This window comes from Doryrhamphus excisus, chromosome 8 (genome assembly GCF_030265055.1).
Source record: "Doryrhamphus excisus isolate RoL2022-K1 chromosome 8, RoL_Dexc_1.0, whole genome shotgun sequence".
Classification (NCBI taxonomy): domain Eukaryota; kingdom Metazoa; phylum Chordata; class Actinopteri; order Syngnathiformes; family Syngnathidae; genus Doryrhamphus; species Doryrhamphus excisus.
The window spans coordinates 2,088,056-2,109,082 of NC_080473.1; the positions used below are offsets into that span (position 1 = coordinate 2,088,056).

General features: G+C 48.9%; 6 protein-coding genes across 6 annotated transcripts; 2 read left to right on the forward strand and 4 right to left on the reverse strand.

The window, feature by feature from the left end:
* On the reverse strand, window positions 1-4,341 carry masp1 (MBL associated serine protease 1). Its single transcript, XM_058080468.1, has 13 exons — window positions 4,239-4,341; window positions 3,937-4,156; window positions 3,692-3,869; window positions 2,488-2,619; window positions 2,045-2,241; window positions 1,831-1,978; window positions 1,629-1,753; window positions 1,452-1,530; window positions 1,237-1,371; window positions 1,092-1,166; window positions 766-1,013; window positions 509-697; window positions 1-435 (listed from the first exon to the last, which is right to left on the reverse strand). Exons 1-13 carry the CDS (start codon window positions 4,253-4,255, stop codon window positions 1-3), a joined length of 2,178 nt encoding a protein of 725 aa, XP_057936451.1. The 5' UTR covers window positions 4,256-4,341.
* A 62-nt stretch (window positions 4,342-4,403) lies between these two features.
* On the forward strand, window positions 4,404-8,955 carry clrn1 (clarin 1). The gene is made up of 3 exons (XM_058080879.1): window positions 4,404-4,696; window positions 6,140-6,319; window positions 6,435-8,955. Exons 1-3 carry the CDS (start codon window positions 4,444-4,446, stop codon window positions 6,698-6,700), a joined length of 699 nt encoding a protein of 232 aa, XP_057936862.1. The 5' UTR covers window positions 4,404-4,443; the 3' UTR covers window positions 6,701-8,955.
* Window positions 6,030-11,018, reverse strand: tsen34 (TSEN34 tRNA splicing endonuclease subunit). Its single transcript, XM_058080878.1, has 6 exons — window positions 10,814-11,018; window positions 9,858-10,131; window positions 9,638-9,776; window positions 9,296-9,574; window positions 8,972-9,182; window positions 6,030-6,667 (listed from the first exon to the last, which is right to left on the reverse strand). The coding sequence occupies exons 2-5, from the start codon at window positions 10,107-10,109 to the stop codon at window positions 8,995-8,997; spliced, it is 858 nt and encodes a 285-aa protein (XP_057936861.1). The 5' UTR covers window positions 10,110-10,131; window positions 10,814-11,018; the 3' UTR covers window positions 6,030-6,667; window positions 8,972-8,994.
* Window positions 11,019-11,250: 232 nt separating this feature from the next.
* Window positions 11,251-14,816, reverse strand: eif2a (eukaryotic translation initiation factor 2A). Its single transcript, XM_058079976.1, has 16 exons — window positions 14,729-14,816; window positions 14,311-14,380; window positions 14,151-14,222; window positions 13,943-14,061; window positions 13,761-13,860; window positions 13,603-13,685; window positions 13,405-13,478; window positions 13,195-13,339; window positions 13,014-13,130; window positions 12,774-12,930; window positions 12,620-12,704; window positions 12,199-12,531; window positions 12,021-12,125; window positions 11,834-11,950; window positions 11,695-11,760; window positions 11,251-11,581 (listed from the first exon to the last, which is right to left on the reverse strand). Exons 1-16 carry the CDS (start codon window positions 14,754-14,756, stop codon window positions 11,516-11,518), a joined length of 1,737 nt encoding a protein of 578 aa, XP_057935959.1. The 5' UTR covers window positions 14,757-14,816; the 3' UTR covers window positions 11,251-11,515.
* A 430-nt stretch (window positions 14,817-15,246) lies between these two features.
* On the forward strand, window positions 15,247-16,393 carry serp1 (stress-associated endoplasmic reticulum protein 1). The gene is made up of 3 exons (XM_058080550.1): window positions 15,247-15,470; window positions 15,595-15,667; window positions 15,983-16,393. The coding sequence occupies exons 1-3, from the start codon at window positions 15,387-15,389 to the stop codon at window positions 16,021-16,023; spliced, it is 198 nt and encodes a 65-aa protein (XP_057936533.1). The 5' UTR covers window positions 15,247-15,386; the 3' UTR covers window positions 16,024-16,393.
* A 185-nt stretch (window positions 16,394-16,578) lies between these two features.
* On the reverse strand, window positions 16,579-21,023 carry mmp23bb (matrix metallopeptidase 23bb). The gene is made up of 9 exons (XM_058080547.1): window positions 20,915-21,023; window positions 18,643-20,421; window positions 18,167-18,282; window positions 17,967-18,100; window positions 17,735-17,902; window positions 17,506-17,670; window positions 17,336-17,446; window positions 17,142-17,268; window positions 16,579-17,065 (listed from the first exon to the last, which is right to left on the reverse strand). The coding sequence occupies exons 2-9, from the start codon at window positions 18,676-18,678 to the stop codon at window positions 16,873-16,875; spliced, it is 1,050 nt and encodes a 349-aa protein (XP_057936530.1). The 5' UTR covers window positions 18,679-20,421; window positions 20,915-21,023; the 3' UTR covers window positions 16,579-16,872.
* Window positions 21,024-21,027: the final 4 nt, after the last annotated feature.

Genomic DNA, 21,027 nt, shown 5'->3' on the forward strand with positions numbered 1-21,027 from the left:
TCAGTGCCTCCACCAGGAGGCGCTGTCTGTGCGGTTCTGGATCCACTCCACGTATTTAACCACGCGTGTGTAGACGCCGTACACCCTCCGACTGCCGCACACCTCGGGGCCACCCCAAGACACCAGCCCGAACACTACCCACCTATGGCTGAGCGGCTCCTCCATGACGAAGGCACCCCCGCTGTCCCCAAGGCAAGTGTCCCGCCCCCCCTCATAGAAGCCGGCACAGAACATGTTGTCGCTGATGTTGTATCCGCCTGAGCGTGAGGTGTAGCTGGCGCGACACTCGTCTTCAGACACTACCGGCAGCTTCACGTACTGCAGGAGGTCAGAGGTCGTTCCCGGGTCCGGGGTTAAGATGTCAGAGGAAGGGTCGGAGATTCCCCAACCAGCAACGACACCCACAGAGTTGGGCAGGGGCGTTGGGGCGTCGTCCTGTGGGACGTAATTGTCAATGATGACTGAGTTATAACGTGATGCAGACAAGCACTTCCTGTGCTAGACCCACCTGGCGCTGTGGGGGGGGCAGGCAGATGGGCCGTATGACGGCGTTAAGTTGCACCCGGGCGCTCAGCCTCACCATGGCGATGTCATTGTTGTAGTTGCTAGGCCGGAACTGCGGATGGAGGATGACCTCTTCCGCCGAGTGAGCGGCAGCTGTGAGTTTGTCTCTCACGTCCACGAGTCCGACGAAGACCTGACAAGATGCTTACATCACCTCATGCCGCCATCTTGGAATGTTGGAGGTGCAACCTTATGGCTTACCTTGATGTATTCGGGGGCCACGGGGACCACGTGGGCATCCCGCCGCCGGGACCGCAGCACGTGGGCCGCCGTCAGGACCCACCTGTCAGACAGCAGGGCACCGGAACCGAACCAACGATCCTCCGGAACGCGGGACAGATCTTCCACGCTCAGCAGAACCTGCCAGGGGAAGAGGCCGGGCTCGGCGGTGCGCCCCCCCACGATACGCTTCACCTGCGAGGGGAAGAGCCTGGCGGGACGGCCACACGCTGATAGGAGATCAAACAGCGGTTCAACGTGCGTTCAGCACGTGGTCACGATCATTACACCATGATGACGACGCTCACCTGGCACACAGGAGGGAAGCTGTGCCCCCAAATCAGGGTGGACCCAAAGCCCGCTTGGCCCGCAGTGGTACTGACCTGACACGCAGGAAAGAGGCGTGACTTCAAATGAAGTTACCGATGAGAAGACTATTGATTGGAGCGTTACTGTCGTTAGGTTGGATCTGGAAGGCGTCATCCCTGCACAAGTAGCGGACGGTGGCTCCAAACAGCGTGCGGTTGTCATGGCTACCAAACACTACATCAGCTTGGTCCACTGCGGCGGGGTCGCCACAGTCCACCACTGTGACAGAGCAACCCAACATGAGTCGCCAACAGCTCCGCCTTTTAAAGTTTCAGGAAGTGAGCGAGAGCAACTCTTACTTTGACAATCAGGAAGAGTGCTGTTCCACTTCCTGTCAGCCTGACACTCCATGTGGTGCTGATCCACATGCTGGCCATCCTGCACCAGAAGCAGTCACATGCTAACACTAATGTTGTGTAGCATTGAAGTAAATAATGTGAGGTTGCCATGGCAACAGGATGATGGCGCTTTGTCACCTGGACCAGTTTGAACCCAGGAGCACATGTGATCACCACGTGGTCTCTGAAGGAGTACTCTGACTGGACCGGGCTCAGTATGATGTTTGGAGGCCCCCCTGGAACCGGACAGTGGCTTCCTGTCTCTACGAAAAAAAAAAACACGTGAGGAAACCAGCTCACCGAATCCGATCACGAGGCGTGCGTAGGCCGCGTCACTAACCTACAGACGTGTACGTCAGCCTCCAACCGAGGTTCTCCCCGGAGTTGTCGCTGTGAAACAATATGGCGGCCACGTTACTGTCGGTCTCGATGACACCGGGCGACTGACGGCCGCAAAATGGACCCAAGTCTTTAGAGCCCGCTCGGATCTGGAACCACACATCCGTAGTCACTTTGTTCCGTGTGCACAGTGCACGTGTGCACATGTGTCCTACCTTGATGTAGTCATACGGACACACAACCTCAGGATGGTCCTCCACATCAAAGGTGTCCTCAAAGTGGAGGCGGAGCTTGAGGCCCGCTGACACCTCGATGAGGTACAAACACTCGGAACTCTTTGGATACGGAGCAGGGAAGTCCATACTGCTCACTACTCCGGAACGTTCCCGAAACACGTGGCCACCGCACTCGACTGTGCACACACACACGCACACACATTACAGATGTCAGTGGTCAGTCTCACACTTCATTAATCAAACTGTGTGTGCAGTACTTGTAAATATTTACACCAATCAGCAACCATTATCAGAACACACACACACAAGGCTGCTTGAGGCCTGAGGGTCTTCAGGGTTTTAAAGTTCTCAGCACGTTTCAACATTCCAGAAAGTCACAGTTGAAGCAACATAACTTTTGCTTTGTATGCAAACTTTCTTACTTGTACATGTGCGCTTGTCTGAGTGCAGCTGGTAACCATGGCGACACGAGCAGTAGAACCCCCCCAGGTAGTTGTGACACAGGTGGTCACACTGCATGTCTTCATCCACGCCGTCCACACACTCATCCACGTCTGACAAGTCAAGACGACAAGTCATGAAGGTAACAAAACACGTCAACAAGATACATTGACAAGATGACATTAAGTTAACAAGGCGACAAAACCATACAAGAAGACAAGGCATTAAGTCAACAAGACAAAACTAGTCAATGAGACAACAAATTGACAAGATGACAAGTCATCAAGACAAGACATCATTAAGTTAACAATGTAACAAAACAATACAATAAGACAAGACAAGTCATCAACTCAACAACACAAAACTAGTCATTCATTCATTTTCTACCACTTATCCTCATGAGGGTCGCAGGGGTGCTGGAGCCTATCCCAGCTGTCTTCGGGCGAGAGGCGGCGTACACCCTGGACTGGTCGCCAGCCAATCACAGGGCACATATAGACAAACAACCATTCACACTCACATTCATACCTATGGACAATTTGGAGTCACCAATTAACTTAGCATGTTTTTGCAAAGAACATGCAAACTCCATACAGAGATGACCGATGGTGGAATTGAACTTGGGTCTCCTAGCTGTGAGGCCTGCGCGGTAACCACTCGATCACCATGCGGCCCACAAAACTAGTCAATGAAACAACATTCATTCATTTTCTACCGCTTTTTCCTCACGAGGGTCGCGGGGGTGCTGGAGCCTATCCCAGCTGTCTTCGGGCGAGAGGCGGGGTACACCCTGGACTGGTGGCCAGCCAATCACAGGGCACATATAGACAAACCATTCACACTAACAATTGGACAATTTAGAGTCGCCAATTAACCTAGCATGTTTTTGGAATGTGGGAGGAAACCGGAGTACCCGGAGAAAACCCACGCATGCACGGGGAGAACATGCAAACTCCACACAGAGAGGGTGGAATTGAACCCTGGTCTCCTAGCTGTGAGGTCTGCGCGCTAACCACTAGACCGCCGTGCCGCCCTCAATGAAACAACAAATTGACAAAATGACGAGTCATCAAGATAAGACAAGTCATTAATGTTAAGTAGACAAGACGAGTCATTAAGTCAACAAGACAAAATAGTCAACAAGACAACAAATCGCAGAGTCAGCAAGACACGTCAGTAACGCACCCACAGCGCTGTAGTGAGCACTGAATCCTGAGAAGTTTTCCTCGTTGGAGAAGTCAGAGGAGAAAATGATGCTGATGGTATTCCCGGGGGAGGTGATGACCTTTTGACCTGGCACCGCCTCCGTGTCCGTGTCCTCCCGACCACAGAAAAGCGCCAGCATCTCCCCCTCTGCCTCCACCTATATGCACGCATTAAGACCACCTGGTGGCAGTTTGACTGTATGTAGTGGAAAGGTGTGGCCTCACCTTCACATAGTCGTACTCACACAGGTACGAGGGCTCCAGGTCAAAATGGCTGAAGTAGAGTCGCACTCGAAAACCGTCAGAGACACTAATGTTCCAGCGACGTTGCGTCTCGGAAGGATACGGTGCCGGGAAGTTTGGCGAATGAAAGCTGCCAAAGGTTTGGGTCGGAGACTGCGGCTGAGCATCCATCAGCGCCAAGGAGGCGCACAAACAAACACACCTGCACACAAGCACACCTTGCTGAAATTTTGACCTCAGGTACAGTGCTAGCTGACATAAAAGACATGATCATTCTAGAACACCTCATGATGGACTCCATGTCAGCTCGCGACTCTTCTGGTCTGATGTATCTGGTACCAGGTACCAGGCACGTGCTGGAATGTTTAAGTTCAACCTCTGCTGGGCGGTGCCAAGCGATCCTCGCAGCGACGTCACGCAGCCCACGCCCACAGTCGTTGTCTTGGAGACCGTCCGGTCCTGACTGATAGTTTTGGAGGGAGGTCCGCCATGGCGAAACGACACAAGCGGTTCCTGCTGACCTGCGGAGGCGCGCTCGGCCTCTGCTGCGCCCTGGCGGCCGCCGTGGCCACAGGCCTCCCGCTTTGGATCGACGGGACCGTGCTGTGCAGAACCGGGGCAGAACTAGTCAACGCCACCGGAGCCGAGCTGGACAAGTTCGTGGGCCGCCTCGCGTACGGACTCTTCCACGGGGAGAGAGTGAAGACATGCGGCCTGGGAGGGAGAATTTCCCGTTTCTCAGGTGAGCGATATTAATGCGAAGTCGTTCTGCCATAACAATAATTAACAAGATTGACGTTATTGTTAGTAATCATAACGAACATTACTAAAGTTTCACCCCATGAATAATGAATTGAACAGTGTTCAATTACTCACAAGCTCCACCCACTCAACATTCAACACCCATTTTTTTTTTAACCGTTAAGGTCCATGTTTGGTTGGTGTTTGCTGGTCCTCGGACTATATAGAGCAGCGCCCCATCACGGACCAAGTCTTCTGCCTGATTACATGGCAACTGACAAAGCCGCTTTGTCTTCACACAAATGATGGTTAGTCAGTGAGGATTTGGAGCATATGATCATTTTCAGGCGTGTTTACGTCAAGCTGAACGCTTGTGTGTAATAGGCGTACTGTATATCTGCTGGTATGTAGTATCTGTGTAATGAGGCATAAGGTGTTCTATTAGGCTGCATCAGTGGGTTTCACTTTTTCCTCTCACGGTGGTGCGTTTACGGACCGCCGTACAAAGTGTTAATAGAACAATGACATCATGGCAGTTAATTAGCCCCAAACCTGAAAGCATTGGTGCATTTATTCTTCAAATAAAAACAATATTTCTGAGCATCGGAAACATGTTTGTTTTCAAAATCACGATTACAGCACTCTAGCACCCCTATAGTCGCCTTAAATAGTTATACTCAGAGAAGAATAAGCCATTTCAGACATAAATAAGACTCAAGAAATGTCTTCCGGATGGGTGGGCAGGAAGGGAAGTCGGGGATTCCGAGTTGAGTTTTAGCTTGGGTGGGGCCATAAGAGTAGCTCCTGTTATTATGATGATGACTATTGTTATTATTATTATAGTGCCTGTTGAGAGATGAAAAAAAAAATAAAAGGCTGTCATTCATCAACATATTGCATTACCTTATATTATACTTAATTATGCTGGAAAATGCTTAACTTAGACCGAGAATATGTAACATTAGCTTATATTTAGCTTATATATATGTTTTTTTTCCAATGAACAAAACACCTTAGTCATCCAGGCACTAGCGTACATTTACTAATTAATTTTTTAAAACTGTGATAAGTGAGAGGGGGCAATGTTTGATGGACAACAGTAAAAGCTTTCGAACAGAGACCCTGACATAAAAGCAGTGTGCTCTTCTCAACGAGCAGCGGGTGCTGCTGTGGGCCCCTCCCCCTCTTTACAGGTCTTGTTTGTGACATAATCAACAAAAAGAAGCGACCGGAGAAAATGAATTTGCATTTATACACATATTTGTTGTGCTTTTCATGTTTTTATAACACACAGATATTTACCGATGAAAGACAAAGGGCGACTTTTACTTCCCTAAATCTTTATTAATTATTCAGTTCTTTGTGAACATTTGTTCAAAGTAACCTTCATCCTGGATTCATCACTGTGCATAACGTTGTGAAAAAAAGTTGCTTTGTGTGTCAGTCTTTTCAGAGCTGTTGGACGCCGTCCCGGCAGGTCTTCACGTGACGATCATCTTTTTCTGCGCGGCACTGATCGTCTTCTCGTCCGTGGCAAGCGGTTTCTTCTTCTTCAATGCCTTTGGCCGACCTTACGAGACGCTGCACGGTCCTCTGGGACTTTACTTGTGGACGTCCATCTGCTGTGAGAGTCTCATAATGCCTGCATATACTAAGTGTCGCACCACTAGGGGGCAGCACGCCTTCAAAAAGAAGACATGTCTGTCACTTCCATGTTATGATGTTCTGGTGTTCCGCAGGCCTGTGCAGCGTCCTGGTTCTGATCCTGTTCGTGTCTGAGGTGAAAGTCCATGGTCTGTCAGAGCGCATTGCCAACTTTAAGGAAGTGGCATTCGTCTTCCAGACGTACCGTGAGCGTTATGACATTTCCTTCTGGCTCTTCCTCCTGGTCTTCCTCCTCCAAGGAGTCAACGTGGCGCTGATCCGACTGGCCGGGATGCAGTTTCCCTTCCAGGGGACCAAAGACTTGGACCTGAGTGGGGGAGCGGCAGATCTCATGTACTGACTGACCGCACAATATCACAATTTGGTGATGTCAACATTTTTCTGAAATTGCCACAAATACATGTGGCTCCGCCAGCTCGCCCTTGCTCATCAACACGTAAGGAACCTGGTTTGCCAGAGAAGAAGAGGATGGAGCAGGAGGGATCAGTGTTGCCAACTGAATGGTTTTGCCTTTCTAGATAATAGCAACAGAGCTAGTGAAGAGACTTTGGCTCCTCCCAATCTAAAAAGCACTCACAGGCAGCTCTGTCTTGAGTGTGACATTTCAAAAATACAAAAAAAATTGGACTTCTAAACATATTTCTTTTGCTTTTCAGGTTTTTCCGTACTCACAATACAAAGTCGACGATTACATCATTATGTCATACTCCGCCCACCACTTTCACAAATACTAGATTACAGTCCTGTGGGTAACACTGGGAGTCCAATTTCACAGCTAACTAGTTAGCATCACAGGCGAGAAAGAATACTGATGACTAAAAACAGGGGTGTCCAAAGTGTGGCCCGGGGGTAGAAGAATAACATCAAAATAATAAAAGTTATACTAATAAGAGAATAAGTGTTAACCCTTTATAGGGCACTCACTGAAATACTTAGAAATTTAAAAATTCAATCCTTGAGTTTTATCGGGGGCTATAAGAAGACATTTTTTTCTCTTTTTACTTTTTAAAAAGGTTTCAGGTTTTGGGTGCAAATCAAGATCAAAGAAGTTACCATATACAGTTCCTTGCCCATTTAGGGTATGGAAAAGGGACAGGTCAAACTGCACAAGGTGACATCAACAGAGGTCCTGTAGTTAGAGTGACTGTGATCAACTTATCATGGTTAGTTTTTATGTTTGGGCCGAGAGCGTCGGGCCCCAAGCGTCAGAAAATTGCAATTTTCAACTTCTGAATGAAGAAGGAAGTTTGATACTCTCTGGCTCACTCCTGATTGATCACAGCCCATGATGTCACTTCCGGTGACATTGTCTGATCTTGGCTGATTGGCATGAGAAAGTCACATGACTCTGTTGCCTTGCTGAGACATGGGGGAAACCCTGTTTTTTAAGTGACCATATATGGTTACTTGCCCTATAAAGGGTTAAGAGTGTCTGAAAGTGAAAGTGAGTGAAAGTGGTCTTGCTTTACAGTAAGGTACACAGAAATACAGTAGTTACTGAGGAACTAATGATTAAGGGCCATTCAGGGACATTCAACGAGGAAGTGATGAGTAGCAGTTATTTAGGATTAGGTACTGTAGGTTTGTTCCTCATTAACTACTGCAATTATGTACACCTTATTGTAAAGTGTTACCAATGAAGTCATATTCTTAAGAATAATGCAATATCATGAGGGAAAAAATGATCTGAGAAACAAAGTTGAATCATTCAAGACAAAAATAATGTTGCAAAGTCGGAATATTGTGAGAAAAAAACAAAACAAAGAATAAATGTGCAATTAGGTTGGGTAAAAGTATATATATTCGGACAAGAGTGAAGAAGAGTGAAAAAAAATACATATAATAATACAAATAAATTTACAAAAAAGTGTTTGTAAGGGGGGAAAGCTCATATTAAGAATACCTACAACACAAAGCTTTAGGTAGAGGCTAAAATATATTAAACTTGTTAGCATTTACATCAGTTGGAAATGGTCCCCGTATTTCTTGATGTTTCAGTACACGGCCCTCGGTGTGTTTGGGTACCCCCGATTTAAAGTATGAATACTCCCATCTTAAAGCGATACCTTCACGGACCTCAAGACAAGTCACATAGCATGTTAGCCATGACAAAGCCAGGAAACCATGGACAGAAGATGATCTCATATTCATAGATCTCTTTTCACTGGTCTAAAATTGTAAATAATTCATTTTTCAAGGTCTGGTGGCGCTATCTGCAGGGGTGGGGAGAAAAAAAATGCTGCAGCTATAAATCCGGCAGCTATAAAGTCAATGCACTCAACATTTGATGAGTTGAGAAGACGTGATGTTGTGCAGCCGAATGTTTACTGTATGGTGTATGCCTGTAATTGTTTCTTAGTAAAACTTAATGTCAAATATGTTTTTTAACATGTTACGTATAAGGTGAAAAATAGGGCTTTTTATGGGTGCATCCATTACTCACATTTTATGTACTGTATGCTGTACATATCCAAAACATGTGAAGATTGTTAGAATAAAAATATATGCACAAGTGACTATTCATCTTTGGTTGGCTGTATAGAATTGGACATGTCACCTACTGTACTTTTGTAAAAAAAAAACAAAGAAAACCAAGCACTAAAGGCCTTACTTGAAGGACGTGGAAGGAGACATTCAGACCATCCCGCTCCACTGCAGGGACGAGTACGTCACGCCTCCACTGCTTTGCGGCGAGCACAAGAGGACGGTCTTCTTGACGTTGGAGCCAAGACGAGCCACGGCAAGAATATCCAGCAGCGCCATGCTCTCGTCCGCAGACAGGCACACGGCGATGAAGTGGGCGTGGAAGCGAAGAGGATCACCTGGGATGAACGACAAGGTTCCTGTTACCGAGATTAAAAACGTGGGCGGGGTCGTCAAGAGGAAGTGAAAGGAAACGTAAAGGAGGGTGACTCAGAGAAGGACACAAACTCACCAGGATAGACGAGGAAATCTCCGCCAAATTTCCCGGCTGAAGTGAGGTAGAAGCCCCGCCCCCTCAGGTCTCGGAACACCTGGTATCGGGTGTTGCACTGTGGGTTTTGGCCAGTGGTCAAGCCTGCTGACAGGAGGGCGCGGTCCTCAGGGCAGTGAGAGAGTCCTGCTCTCGCCGTGCTCAGCTGGACCGCCAACGCCGAACGAGGGAAGGTGAAGCCGCGCTCCAGCGCTTCCAGGCGCCCACATAGGTCCTCATCTTCACTCCCCGATGCGGACTCTAAATGGAGCGAAACCATTAGATGATAATACACATTGTTCATCATGACAATGGCTCGCTCACCTGCATGTGATGACCTCATGGCTCTGATTAGGGCTGCCTTCCTGTCTCGAAGAGCAAGGACCTGCTGCTCCTCAAAACTGCAAAGCAGGTTCTCCTCAAACCGCGCCACCTGCTGACGAAGTACCGCCTCTTCTGCTTCCTACCAACGACAAAGGTATATCAAACATGCCGACCCTTTCCCGCTTTCAGCTTGATGACAGCGGCATGGACACAAGCTCACCGGTGGTTCAGGTGGCAAGATGGCGGCCGCGTTGTGCTCCACTAGCAGGCGTTCCTCCTCTGGCAGTAACAACAACGGCCGACCCAGACGGACGTTCTGTCGGGGGGTCCGCGGCAGGGACCCCAGCAGTGCACCCACCAAGCCATGAGACCTAGCCGCCCGCAGATCCTCCATCCTCCACAGCAGGGGGGCGGAGTCAGAGTAACTTACACCAATAATTTGGGTAGATGGCTCCTCCTCTTTGTCAGCCATCTTTGCACTCTGAAGCAATTCCCTAATTAGAAAATAGGCCTTAATAATGCTAGCATGACTATGGGCCAGCTAGCTGGCCTTGTGAGGTGAAAAAACGGTCCCATTGCTAATAGGCATGTGACATGAGCCAGCACAACGAATTCAGAAGGCCATAGGAAGATTACACCGACATGGCAACACATAGAAGTTCAAATCTGATTGGACTCAAAATGAAACAAACACACAGTGGAAGCAGTGCCACTAGTTGACGCGCTACTAAATGAAGAGGGAATAAATTATTACAATTTCACGGAACAAATACTAGAATTGAAGTGCTTCTGAAGCAAAGTCTGTTCTGCTGGCCCTTGGTGCACACCACCGGATGCTAACGATTCGGCTGACGTCATAACCCTGTTACTCATGTGACATATTTGCTACACATGTGGAATGAATGATATGAAGAAGACAGTTGTTCAAAGAGTAATTCATTGTACATTTTGTAGACAACGGAAGACACAGAAATGTAACCAGGGAAGAAGGGAGAGACCAATAAGGTAATGGAACGACTTGTTGGGTCTAAGAGACAAAATACTGATTGTTATTTACTAAGCATGAACAATGTTTTGTCTGTGTAGTATTATGACCATATTACTCTTTGAAAACCAAGCACTAAAGGCAACTATAATACAGTATATAATTATCGCATTAAGTTGTAACATACTTACAAACTGTCTGAAGATCAGGTTATCGATCGAATTGATGATAGTGTCACATCATAAAACGCCTGAAGTTTATTATTTATTTTTTTTTTACCGGTGAGTGGCTAATTGTTTACATAGCATCTTAGCTAGCTTGCTGCGAGCTCTTGCACGTGCGCTTCACGCATTCGCGACATGCCGTAAACCGTCCCATTGACAGTTTTTACGTCTGTGGTTGAACTACAAAACACGTCGTTTGTTTGGCAGCTGAATGAGCCAATGGCAAGAAGTCTAACAATTGGCGCACTTAAGAGACTCTGTGAGAAGAAGTAAAACTATCACTTGATATAATCACGTATAAACGTATGATTGATGCATGTTTCATACACTTTTATACATAGCGACAATCTCATCATGCCAATACTCTTATTGACTGGCATTTAGTATGTGTTTGAAACAGATGCTCAGGAAATAAAGTTTATTCAACATGCTACGAAGCCACAATGAAAAAGAGGCTTTTATTGTGAAAGTCGAATCTTGTAATTAGTCCAGAATCTGTCAGACAAGAAAATGAAACTCATCTTTTGGTTGTTCATGACTTTTTGTTTCCTATATTTCCCCAAATCCTCTGCAACATGTACAAAACATCCCATTGGTTCTTCTTTGGCTGGGGAGGCTTTAGCCACACCCTTTCCCTATAGTGGGAAGGAAAGCAGCGTCTGTGTGGCCTCAGTGTCCCAACTGTAACCCCTTGAGCTCTTCCAGCAGCTGTTCCTCCTTCTGCATCTTCTCTAACTGTGGACACATGACAAACAGGAAGTGCTGCCATGACTTCCGGTGCTCCACCCACAGTCACACTTCAGCCATCAGAAAGACAATTAAGACAACGTGCCGTCACATGACCTCACCTGATTCTTCTGCAGAACCTTTCCAGACGCTTGCTGCTCCTTCAGCTCCTCGATGGCTTTAAGTTTCTGCATGACACAAACATGAGACACAGCCGCCGCATTACGTGACCTGATTCAACCACTGCTAGCTCGCATTCACCTTCTTAATGTTTTTGATCTTCTTGTCCATCTCCGGATCACCACAACTCGGCTGAGGTTGGCTGTTGGCAACGGGGGCGGGGTCAGCAGACGGAGGGTCGGGCTCAGGCTTGTTCTTCTGATGAAGGGGAAAAACAAAAGATGGTGATGTACACGCCAGAGACGGCAGAGTAATGAGATCACTGTACCTGTTTGGCTGCTTTACGAGCTTCTCGTTTCTTGAGGTTCTTCAGGGCAGCTTTGGACAAGTTCTTGTCTGCTGGTCGCTGGTTCTGCGGCGGCTCCTCCTCGTGCTGACACGCACACGCACCAGTCAGTTCACATGACAATCACAAGCACTTCCGTCGTGTCACATGATCGCCTCACCAGCTTGGAACCGGCCGTGGCCGGGAGGTGTCTTAGTGAGGGGGGGCGGTAGGCCTGCGTGGGCGGGGCTTCCGTGCTCCCCAGGTGACTGGGCGGGGCCTGGAACTTCACCGGCCGCTCGGGGAAGATGCCATCAGGGAAGGACTGCCAGCGGACTTCCCACAACTCGGACCCGGTCGACGCGTTCCACTCGTGGAGCACAGAGCCTGTGTAGTGCCACATCTTGTAACCATTGCTGACACGCAGACGCGGTGCGCATGTTGCCGTGACAACATGCTCGCCGTCGGGACACCAAGAAAAGTACGTGGCGTCCGGAGCCTGAGGTTTGGACACCTGTGGACATGAGCAGTCTTGTTACAGCGGGGGATGAGTGGGATGGGGCGAGGGGGGAGGGAGTACTGACAGCACAAGTCCGCCTCACCTGTTTATACTTCTTGACGTCCCAGACCTCCATCTGGCCCCGCAAGTTTCCAAAGCCGGCCAGAACCAGGATGTGACCCTGTGGGCTGGACCCGCCCCCACCCGGTCAGACGAGTTAGTCTCAGCAAGTGTAATCTGAACTAGCCAGTTCTCACCTGTAATAGGCGGCGTTGCGGGGTCCGGTTCCAAAGTCAAAGACGGGGTCACACTTGAGGTTAAAGATGGTAGCCTTGGCCGGCATGAAGCCGTACACCACGCAGAACTCACACGAGTTTGGACTCCACGCCGTGTCATAAATTGGCCCGTTCTTTGCTGCCTCACGGACGACATTGGGAGCAATTACTGACGGGGCGGTCGATGGAGGAAGGTTGTGTTGTGCGAGTGAGTGTACTCACGCAGCTGGACCAGCGCCGTCTCTCCGCTGACGGCCAGGTAGTGCAGCGTCTGCTCGCCGTAGTAGGAAGCGCCAGTTTTATCCACCTCCGTGCTCGCGGTCACCAACACGGCCGATGCTGTGACAAAATGTGATGTCAGCCATGTTGCTGCTGTGACTTCCTTGTGTGTTACATGTCCCACCTTTTTTGTTCCACAGCATGCTGACCCTGTCCGCTTTAAAAAAGCTCTTGTTGGCCAGTGTCGCGCCGGAGCCAGACAGCATCGGGTACTGATACAGACGGACAAACGATGGAGCGCCTTTGCTCCCTGGAACATAGACGGCCACCTGTTGGAGACAAACAGGGTGGAGACAGCGGGAAGGAGTCTAGGAAGAATACGTGTGATTCTCACCTTACTGGGCTGACTGCCTGGTGAGAGCTCAAAGTCTGAAACCTTCTGCACGTGGAGCTTGTTGGCGATGGCGTCTGAAAAGAGAAACACGCGACCATGAGGCACCGCTCGTACCTCGTGGACGCTTATTAACATGCCCGCTACCATGCTATCCCTGTGTGTAGGTTCATGCTACATGTCAACATGGTGGCATCTTACTGAAGTTGTTGTCCTCAAAGAAGTGCAGCTCGTTGTTGACGCTCCTCACCGCGATCTTCTCGTCTTCGGACCAGCTGGGACACCTGCAGGCCGACACGACGACTTAACGCGGCCTCCTATAGCTATCGGGTGAAAGCAGGCGCCCCCTTCAGACTAACCACATGTCAACCTTCTTCTGGAAGAACGCTTTGACGAGTCCACCGTTCGACAGCTCCCACAGTTGCAGGTTGGCGTCACCCTGAGCGACCTGTGAACTCTCTGACACAGCGAGAGAAAATGACTGAACATCTACAGCGATGTAATCACAATGTCCATGTGTACAGCACTCCATTAGTCTTACTGGTGTACGGTTGCCAGGTGGCCAGGATGCTGCCAAGAGGGGAGAACTGCAGCAGCGTGGTCTTTGGAAGGTCAAAAGTAGCCACCAGGGAGCCGTCTGACGTTTTGACCACTCTGACGCTGGTGGAGCAAAAAACAAAAGGCATTATTCCCTGCGTACTGTCCCTTTAAGAGCTTATTTGGGTGCAATGTAGTCAAGATATAATTACACTTGTCCATTGCACCAAGCAAACAACAAGCCATCCCTGCTGAATGTCAAACACTTGCTCGGCACCCCTTCTCTGTTAAACACACACACACACACACACACACACAGTGAGAGACCAGCAGACTACATTATGAATGACGTCACAGGTGATGTCAAATAACCTGGGGAAGGCAGTGTGCTCTTTGCACGAAGGAGGTCCCTGGAGCAGAGTGGTACCATCTGATCCACGCACTGAAATACACAAACACACAATGAGGTGACAATCAAATAAAATGCACAACAAATGACATAGTTTTACGGAAGTCAGTGCTTTAATTTTAATAGGAGTAGTTATGGGTGGTGGAGATGGATGATGTTACAAAATTTAATTGCAGGGCCAGTATCGCCGATGCGGGTTGAGTGAGTGGGTGATGAATGAAGTTTATCGAGTTAATGTATTTAAATTGACTCGATAAAAGTCAATACTCCTGAAAACTCAAGCGTTTTTAACGATGTCCAGACATAAATGGAGTAAATGTGGGAGTAGAGGTAGTCGAGAATGAACGCTACATGACACAACATGGGACAAATGACACCAACCTGCTAACAGCGGCACTGGTGGCGCCATGTTCACGTGTGACGGAATTAGGAAAGACTTTGACCGGAAATGCGTAGACGGAGGCGGGGCGTTCGCTGCCACGTCAGCGTTGAGCCCGGGTTTTGGGACACGTATTTAAAAATAAAAAGTAAAAACTTAATTATTTGTTTTGTTTTTTTAATAACACACTCGATTAGATAATCTGTAATAGATTTAGAATATTTTTCAAACGTTTGGTGACCTAGTCGTTGGCTTTTACAGTCCCACTTCCTGTTTGAAAATAAACGTTCCATTAGGTCGCCTGGAGTACACAACATAAACACGCACTAAAACAGATATCGAAAATGTCTACATATCTAACAATGCGGTGTTGTGAACATCAAGAGAACATGCAGTATACTGGACGTATATTGTCGTCTGATAGAACGTCACACTGGAACAACTTTCGTATTTTGAAGGTGTATATCGGAAGTTGATGGACGACACGCACACATGATGCAGGAAGTGGTGTCGGGGGCGTGGTCTGAGCTTTTTGAGTACGTCGACAAGCGAGATCCGACCTCACTTCCAACGAGCCGCACCGTATCACACAAACAAAGCAGCTAACTATCGTCAACTCGCCGACAAACGAGCACTTTACAAGTCCAACAAGAAGACAAGATGGTGGCCAAACAGAGGATCCGAATGGCGAACGAGAAGCACAGCAAGAACATCACTCAGCGAGGCAACGTGGCCAAGTCCACGGTGAGTGACAAGTTCTGCTTCTGTCAAACTAGTAAAACCAGTATCGGATAGCTCGATCGGCTTGATGAACAGAGTTCTGATCAACTTGAGTTGTCATGACAAGGTACACTGTTGTTGGTTTCAGAGGAACATGACCGAGGACAAAGGTGTTGGACCGTGGCTGCTCGCGCTCTTCATCTTTGTCGTTTGCGGTTCCGGTAAGTTCTACTGTCGGGTTCAGTTTAGATCCGTCACTTTATGACATAAGTAGTCGCGTGGCAAACAAATCATACAATCATGACATTTTCCAGTCAAACACTTTGGAAATGTAGGGTTTTTAGTCAACATCACACCTGAAGCCCCGCCCATGTGGCGTGACGCCACAGCACGTAGGCGGGGCTTGACTTGGCCTGGTCCATAATGTCAATCTGCTCCATGTCAAGCTAACTTGACAAAGTCCAACACAATGTTGATGTATGTACTGAATATGGATGCCACCTTCAATAACGAGACAACTTGTTGTTTTTCTGCAGCCATTTTCCAGATCATCCAGAGCATCAGGATGGGCATGTAATGATGACATCATCACACTCTTTGATCAACCAAAACATTCCTGAACTTTGACCTGCAATCTTACCTGGCTGGGACCCCCCCCCCCCCCCCCCACACACACACACACACTCACCACCAACACATGTGCACAGATGGTTTTTCCCCACCGATCTTGTGTTTATTCAACGTGCTGCCGCCGCCGACCTTGTCGCTGTTTGTGCCTGTGTTTACATGTGCCTACGCTCCCTCCTCCCTCTTATTGGCGCTTATCAGACAGACGGAGGGCGGGGTCAAAGTGCATCTGTGGGTTCTGGGGAACAAGATGAATGTGTGTGTGTGTGTGTGTGTGCCTGTGTTTGGGAAAGACTAAATAAAGTTTCACCTGAACGCAACTCCTCTCTGCAGCCAGCAAGTGGTGCTGTTTGTGTGACATCAGTTAGTTTCCTGTTTCGATGACCTGTCCTGCTAGCCTGAAGACGTTGCTTGTAGTTTCGAAGTCTAATCACGACAAAAGGATACAAGATGGGTCCCGTTGCCACGGTAACACCCACACCAGGAGGAAGACTACTTGGTTTTATTTGACAGTAAAAGTTTTAGTCGCTTTGTGAATGTTAGTCCTTGTTTTAATGTCCCCGAGGCGCCAAAAGGCCTCCATGACGACAGGTCGCTACCATGGCAACCCATGAATGTTTGCTGACGAGTAGCCAGACGCGCTCATGAAGAAAGTAAAAGAGGTAAATATTTGACACTTGGAGGTAGACAGTCGAGAAACGAGAATGTGACGTGTCCAAAGTCAAAAGATATCGTCTTCACCATGGCTTCCGAGCTAACATGCTAACGAGTATTTTGAAGGCTAAAATGTCCTCCGTTCTCAGCTGTTGGATGTCTCTTCCGGCTTCAGGCGGATGACCCACGAGTTGGCGGACACGCCGTCACCACGGCGATGGATGCGGCAGGTGTACACGCCCTCATTGAACTCGTTGGCCACAATGCGGAGGTCCCGCCCTTTGACCACGATGTATCCCGGGATGGACACCGTGATCCGCTCGCCATCTTTGTACCAGCTGGAGACAAATCAGAGTCATCATGACGACACTCAGGCTTCCTGTTTTTTTTATGGCATGACCCCGGTCTGCTGACCTGACTTTGGGCAGGGAGCGCGGGTTCTTGGTGCCGCAGCGGAAGCCCACCACCTTCCCGCGTGGGACCACCTTGACTTTCACATTGGCCGGAGGCGGTGTTGGCGTGGCGACTGCTTCCAGAGGCTCTGCGGCAGCAAAGCAAGGGGGCGCTGAGTTTGGGGAGGTCATGATGAGTGGCGGCGACGGGCTCACCAAAGCAGAGGTCGCAACGGCGAGGACAGTTCTTCTTCATGAACCACTTCCTGCGTTCACAGAAGCCCAAGCGGGCCCACGCGTCACATACGCGCTTCTTGTCCTCACACCCTGACAACAACAAATGTCATCATATTAGCATGTTACCGTGGTGATTGTCAGTAATTTACCGTAGAGCCTCTGGATGGCCCACACGTCATCCTGGCCGACGTTCCGCTGGCCCGTGTAGGTGGCGTTGGGATGCATGAGGGCGTGTGGGTCCCTGGAGTGCCACAGACCCAGAGCGTGGCCGATCTCGTGCGCCGCCACCTGGACCAGGTCGTTGAGCCACACACCTGAGAGGACACATCAGCACCAACATCTCCAATGTTCTCGAAGCTTCTGATGAACTCGCACTACCTTGCTTCCAGCTGAATCGGGACTTTCCCAGGATCCAGAACTCGTGGTTGTCAAAGTGGATCTCTCCTCGTGGAGGCAGGAAGGCGTGAGCCAGTTCGCCATTGAGCCCGTCGAAACACGGGTGGAGTGGTGAGTGCCAACAGTCTGAGTGGTTGAAGGTGTAGAATCCTACCACACGCACATGTCAGACTGTGCTAACTGGACGCATTGGCCCCACCACCTCACTTCCTACCAATGACGATGTCGGCGGTGGTATTGGTGACCTCTGTGAAGGTCAGCGGTGACACATCGCTCCACTTGGCGAAGGCGATGCTGATGGCCTTCCTGGTGTCGTCCGCGCTCAGCGTGTTGGGAAACTTGTCCAGCCTGAAGGACACCAAAGGTCAAGTGTGATTGTGGTGTTAGCCTAGCGTGTTAAAGAGCTAGCATCACCTGTACGTGATGTTCATATGCGTCCACTTCTGTCCCATCGGGTTGATAGTGTAACGTTTGCTGACTCTGTGACGTAAACTGTCATGGTGGCGCTCCAGTGTGATGGCACCGAACACCTACGAGACAAAATGCGGGGCTTCAAAAGCAATTAACTTCCTCTTGCCGTCCGCTAGGGGCAGCAGTAAGGTTGCGTGAAAATGACCACTGCTCATCGCTGCCCCCTACAGGAGGACAGCGCACGTGTCCCTCGAAACGTCACACTTGTCTCTGATGCTCGGGAATAAAATAACTTAATCAACATGAACAGTAAAATACACAAACACACACACACACACACGGAGTTTGACGTGGCACACGTGCTACGCTTAATCTCTCGCGCGCTCCCTCTCTCTCCCTCTCTCTCCCTCTCTCTCTCTCTCTCTCTCTCTCTCTCACACACACACACACACAATGACTTTTTCCAGAGTAAAACTGACCTGTGCCATCATCATCAGGAGCAGCAGAACTTCCATGACCCCAGTGACGTCACGCAGTCACACACATGACAAGCAGCTGTCAATCAAACAGCTGAGCAGTCCTTTGAGGTAGTCCTGGTTCTGTCCGGGGTGGGTTTTGGAGTGAAGTGACCCAAGTTCTGCAACAGAGGGTCTCATGCAAGGGGGCGGGGTCAGGTGATTTTGAATTTAACTCTTGAGCTTCCATCTTTGCCTCTTCACAAAGACAGGGGGCAGGGGGGTGGGGCAGGAAGGACCACCCTCTCTTGAGGTGTTTTCCCACCGACTGAAGATTGGGTCCAGATGTCTTGTTGTGTCCTCAGAACATCTGTCCAAACAACCATGGTCTTCTTCCTGTATTCCTTTTTTTTAAAAACATCCTGAGATTAAACGTGTTTTCTGCCACTCCAGCAGGGGGCTCCACCGAGTGGTTATTATGGCAACGGTTGCTAGGCCAGAACCTAACTAGGTGCTAGAGCTGTCAATCGTAAGTCATGTGACTATATGTAGGCAAACAATGATGCTGATTTTTGGGGGTGGCGGAATTATGTGAAAAAAGGATGAGGAACGTTGCCTAACTGACAGGTGGCGCTAGAGAGCGAAGACGTCACATGCTTCTGTCCCTCCTGGCAGCCCTCCAGATGACCTCCGGGGGGGCGTTTGGCCGGCAGGCAGCTGACGGATGAGGATTTAATGACGCCATTCACACACATTCTTGTCTTTGTGTGCGAAAGGAAGCGTCTGTCAGTGCGTTCTTAAAAGTTCCACGTTGCCGTGGAAACCAGCCGGAGTTTAAAAATGAAGTCATAAGCTCAGACTGGGGGGGACAGGGTACGAACCACTTCCTGTCACAGCCTCGTTAGTTTTCTCACGACTCTGACTAAATAACCTTTGACCGTCTCCTTGTGCACCTGACTTCAGAAGTGATGAGGCCACACCCCCTTCGGTCAGCTGCGATACTGCAATCTGCCACCAGGGGATACACACACACACGACACTGCAATTTTTGGGAGTCACATTTTAGTTGGTAACATATATACACACTTTGACAAAAGTTAATGGACAGCAAATGGGTTGTCATGTGACCTACCGCTATGCTTAACACTCATGTCACGATGTTTATCGCAGGAAGTGGACCGTCTTTGGGCATCAGGTGACAAAGTGGACAGCTGGAGTGATGTCGAGTGTTGTGATGTGACACACGTCATGTGGCCGACACACCGCTACAAAACACATCTTGCCGCATGAGGCAGAAAATGCAAATACCACCGAAGAAGAAGTCGTATCTGCCGTCAGCGCTGTTTTTTCTTTAGGTTTCGATTTTTTCATCCAGCTCACAAAAATCAAAACCTAAAAAAACCACAGAGCAGCAGCATCATAGCGACCTGATATTACTTCCTGTTCAAGCTCTTTGGCGTCCTCTTGCCCATCTTGTGCTTGTGGCTCTGCAAAAAGTATGTTGGTAAACCTCCCTCGATTCCTTAAAAAGCAGCGCCGGACAATGAGTGGACAGTTTGGGCTTTTTAGCTTGTTGGCTGACGCTCATATAGTCGGGGATCTGTGGACGCCAGTTCAAGGCCAGACGGAAAGACCACACGTGTCACACTCGGTCGCATGTGGATGCCGAGAAGATGCAGTTGGCCAGGAGGAAGCAGGAAGCTGAGTGGATGGGGGCTCTAGGACATTTGTCTCACTCCTTGTTTAGCATAAATGATGTTACGTTGTGATGTCACACAGGTAGGCAGTCAATGCCAGAAACACCTGCAGAGGAACAGAAACAGGTTACTTCCTTGGTGTTTGCTCACCTTAGCTGCTGTGCCTGAAGAGGACAGGTGGTGGCGCTAGCCATAACAACGCAGCCACAATACTTTCTGTCCACTCTAAAGGGTCGATTTTAACTGTATAAACAGGGTGACAGACCGCATTCAGATCTGCATTTAAAATCACGACTTTTTACGTAATCACTTCAGTACGCATTCTAAACTAACATGATATACATTAATGATAAAGGTTACTGTTAATATGTCGGATATTTTCACACACAGCCACAACAAACGTGTTGGAATATCGTAAAGATGCAAACCGTGACTACTAACTGGCTAAATATGACATTTTATATGTTGTTTGTTAGTGCCGAATTGCATGGGCTTCGACTAGCTACTAGCTAGCTGTCCAGTTTGCAGTCAGACAGTGACGTCACCGCCGCACCGCGGCGGGATGAGCGCTGACAGTTGTGTTCTTATGTTTCTCTTACCCTTCATCACAGCCGACGACTGACGGAGACGGAGTAAAAACACGACCACACCGCTACAACATAGAGACAGCACAACAACGGGAGCCCAACAATGGAACACAACCTGCCGCGTC

Coding starts and splice junctions, on each gene's coding strand:
- masp1 (XM_058080468.1), bottom strand. Junction 2,620..3,691: donor TGCTCACTACAGCGCTGTGG/GTGCGTTACTGA, acceptor TTGACTTGTCAG/ACGTGGATGAGTGTGTGGAC. Junction 1,754..1,830: donor GCTGACGTACACGTCTGTAG/GTTAGTGACGCG, acceptor TTTTTTTCGTAG/AGACAGGAAGCCACTGTCCG.
- clrn1 (XM_058080879.1), top strand. CDS start 4,444: ATGGCGAAACGACACAAGCGGTTCCTGCTGACCTGCGGAGGCGCGCTC. Junction 4,697..6,139: donor GAGAATTTCCCGTTTCTCAG/GTGAGCGATATT, acceptor TTTGTGTGTCAG/TCTTTTCAGAGCTGTTGGAC. Junction 6,320..6,434: donor CTTGTGGACGTCCATCTGCT/GTGAGAGTCTCA, acceptor GGTGTTCCGCAG/GCCTGTGCAGCGTCCTGGTT.
- tsen34 (XM_058080878.1), bottom strand. CDS start 10,109: ATGGCTGACAAAGAGGAGGAGCCATCTACCCAAATTATTGGTGTAAGT. Junction 9,575..9,637: donor CATGAGGTCATCACATGCAG/GTGAGCGAGCCA, acceptor CGCTCCATTTAG/AGTCCGCATCGGGGAGTGAA. Junction 9,183..9,295: donor AGATTTCCTCGTCTATCCTG/GTGAGTTTGTGT, acceptor CGTTCATCCCAG/GTGATCCTCTTCGCTTCCAC.
- eif2a (XM_058079976.1), bottom strand. CDS start 14,756: ATGGCGCCACCAGTGCCGCTGTTAGCAG. Junction 13,686..13,760: donor CAGAAGAAGGTTGACATGTG/GTTAGTCTGAAG, acceptor GTCGGCCTGCAG/GTGTCCCAGCTGGTCCGAAG. Junction 12,931..13,013: donor GACGGCGCTGGTCCAGCTGC/GTGAGTACACTC, acceptor TCCGTGAGGCAG/CAAAGAACGGGCCAATTTAT.
- serp1 (XM_058080550.1), top strand. CDS start 15,387: ATGGTGGCCAAACAGAGGATCCGAATGGCGAACGAGAAGCACAGCAAG. Junction 15,471..15,594: donor GCAACGTGGCCAAGTCCACG/GTGAGTGACAAG, acceptor TGTTGGTTTCAG/AGGAACATGACCGAGGACAA. Junction 15,668..15,982: donor CTTTGTCGTTTGCGGTTCCG/GTAAGTTCTACT, acceptor GTTTTTCTGCAG/CCATTTTCCAGATCATCCAG.
- mmp23bb (XM_058080547.1), bottom strand. CDS start 18,678: ATGGAAGTTCTGCTGCTCCTGATGATGATGGCACAG. Junction 17,447..17,505: donor GGCCATCCAGAGGCTCTACG/GTAAATTACTGA, acceptor TGTTGTTGTCAG/GGTGTGAGGACAAGAAGCGC. Junction 17,269..17,335: donor CCGTTGCGACCTCTGCTTTG/GTGAGCCCGTCG, acceptor TTGCTGCCGCAG/AGCCTCTGGAAGCAGTCGCC.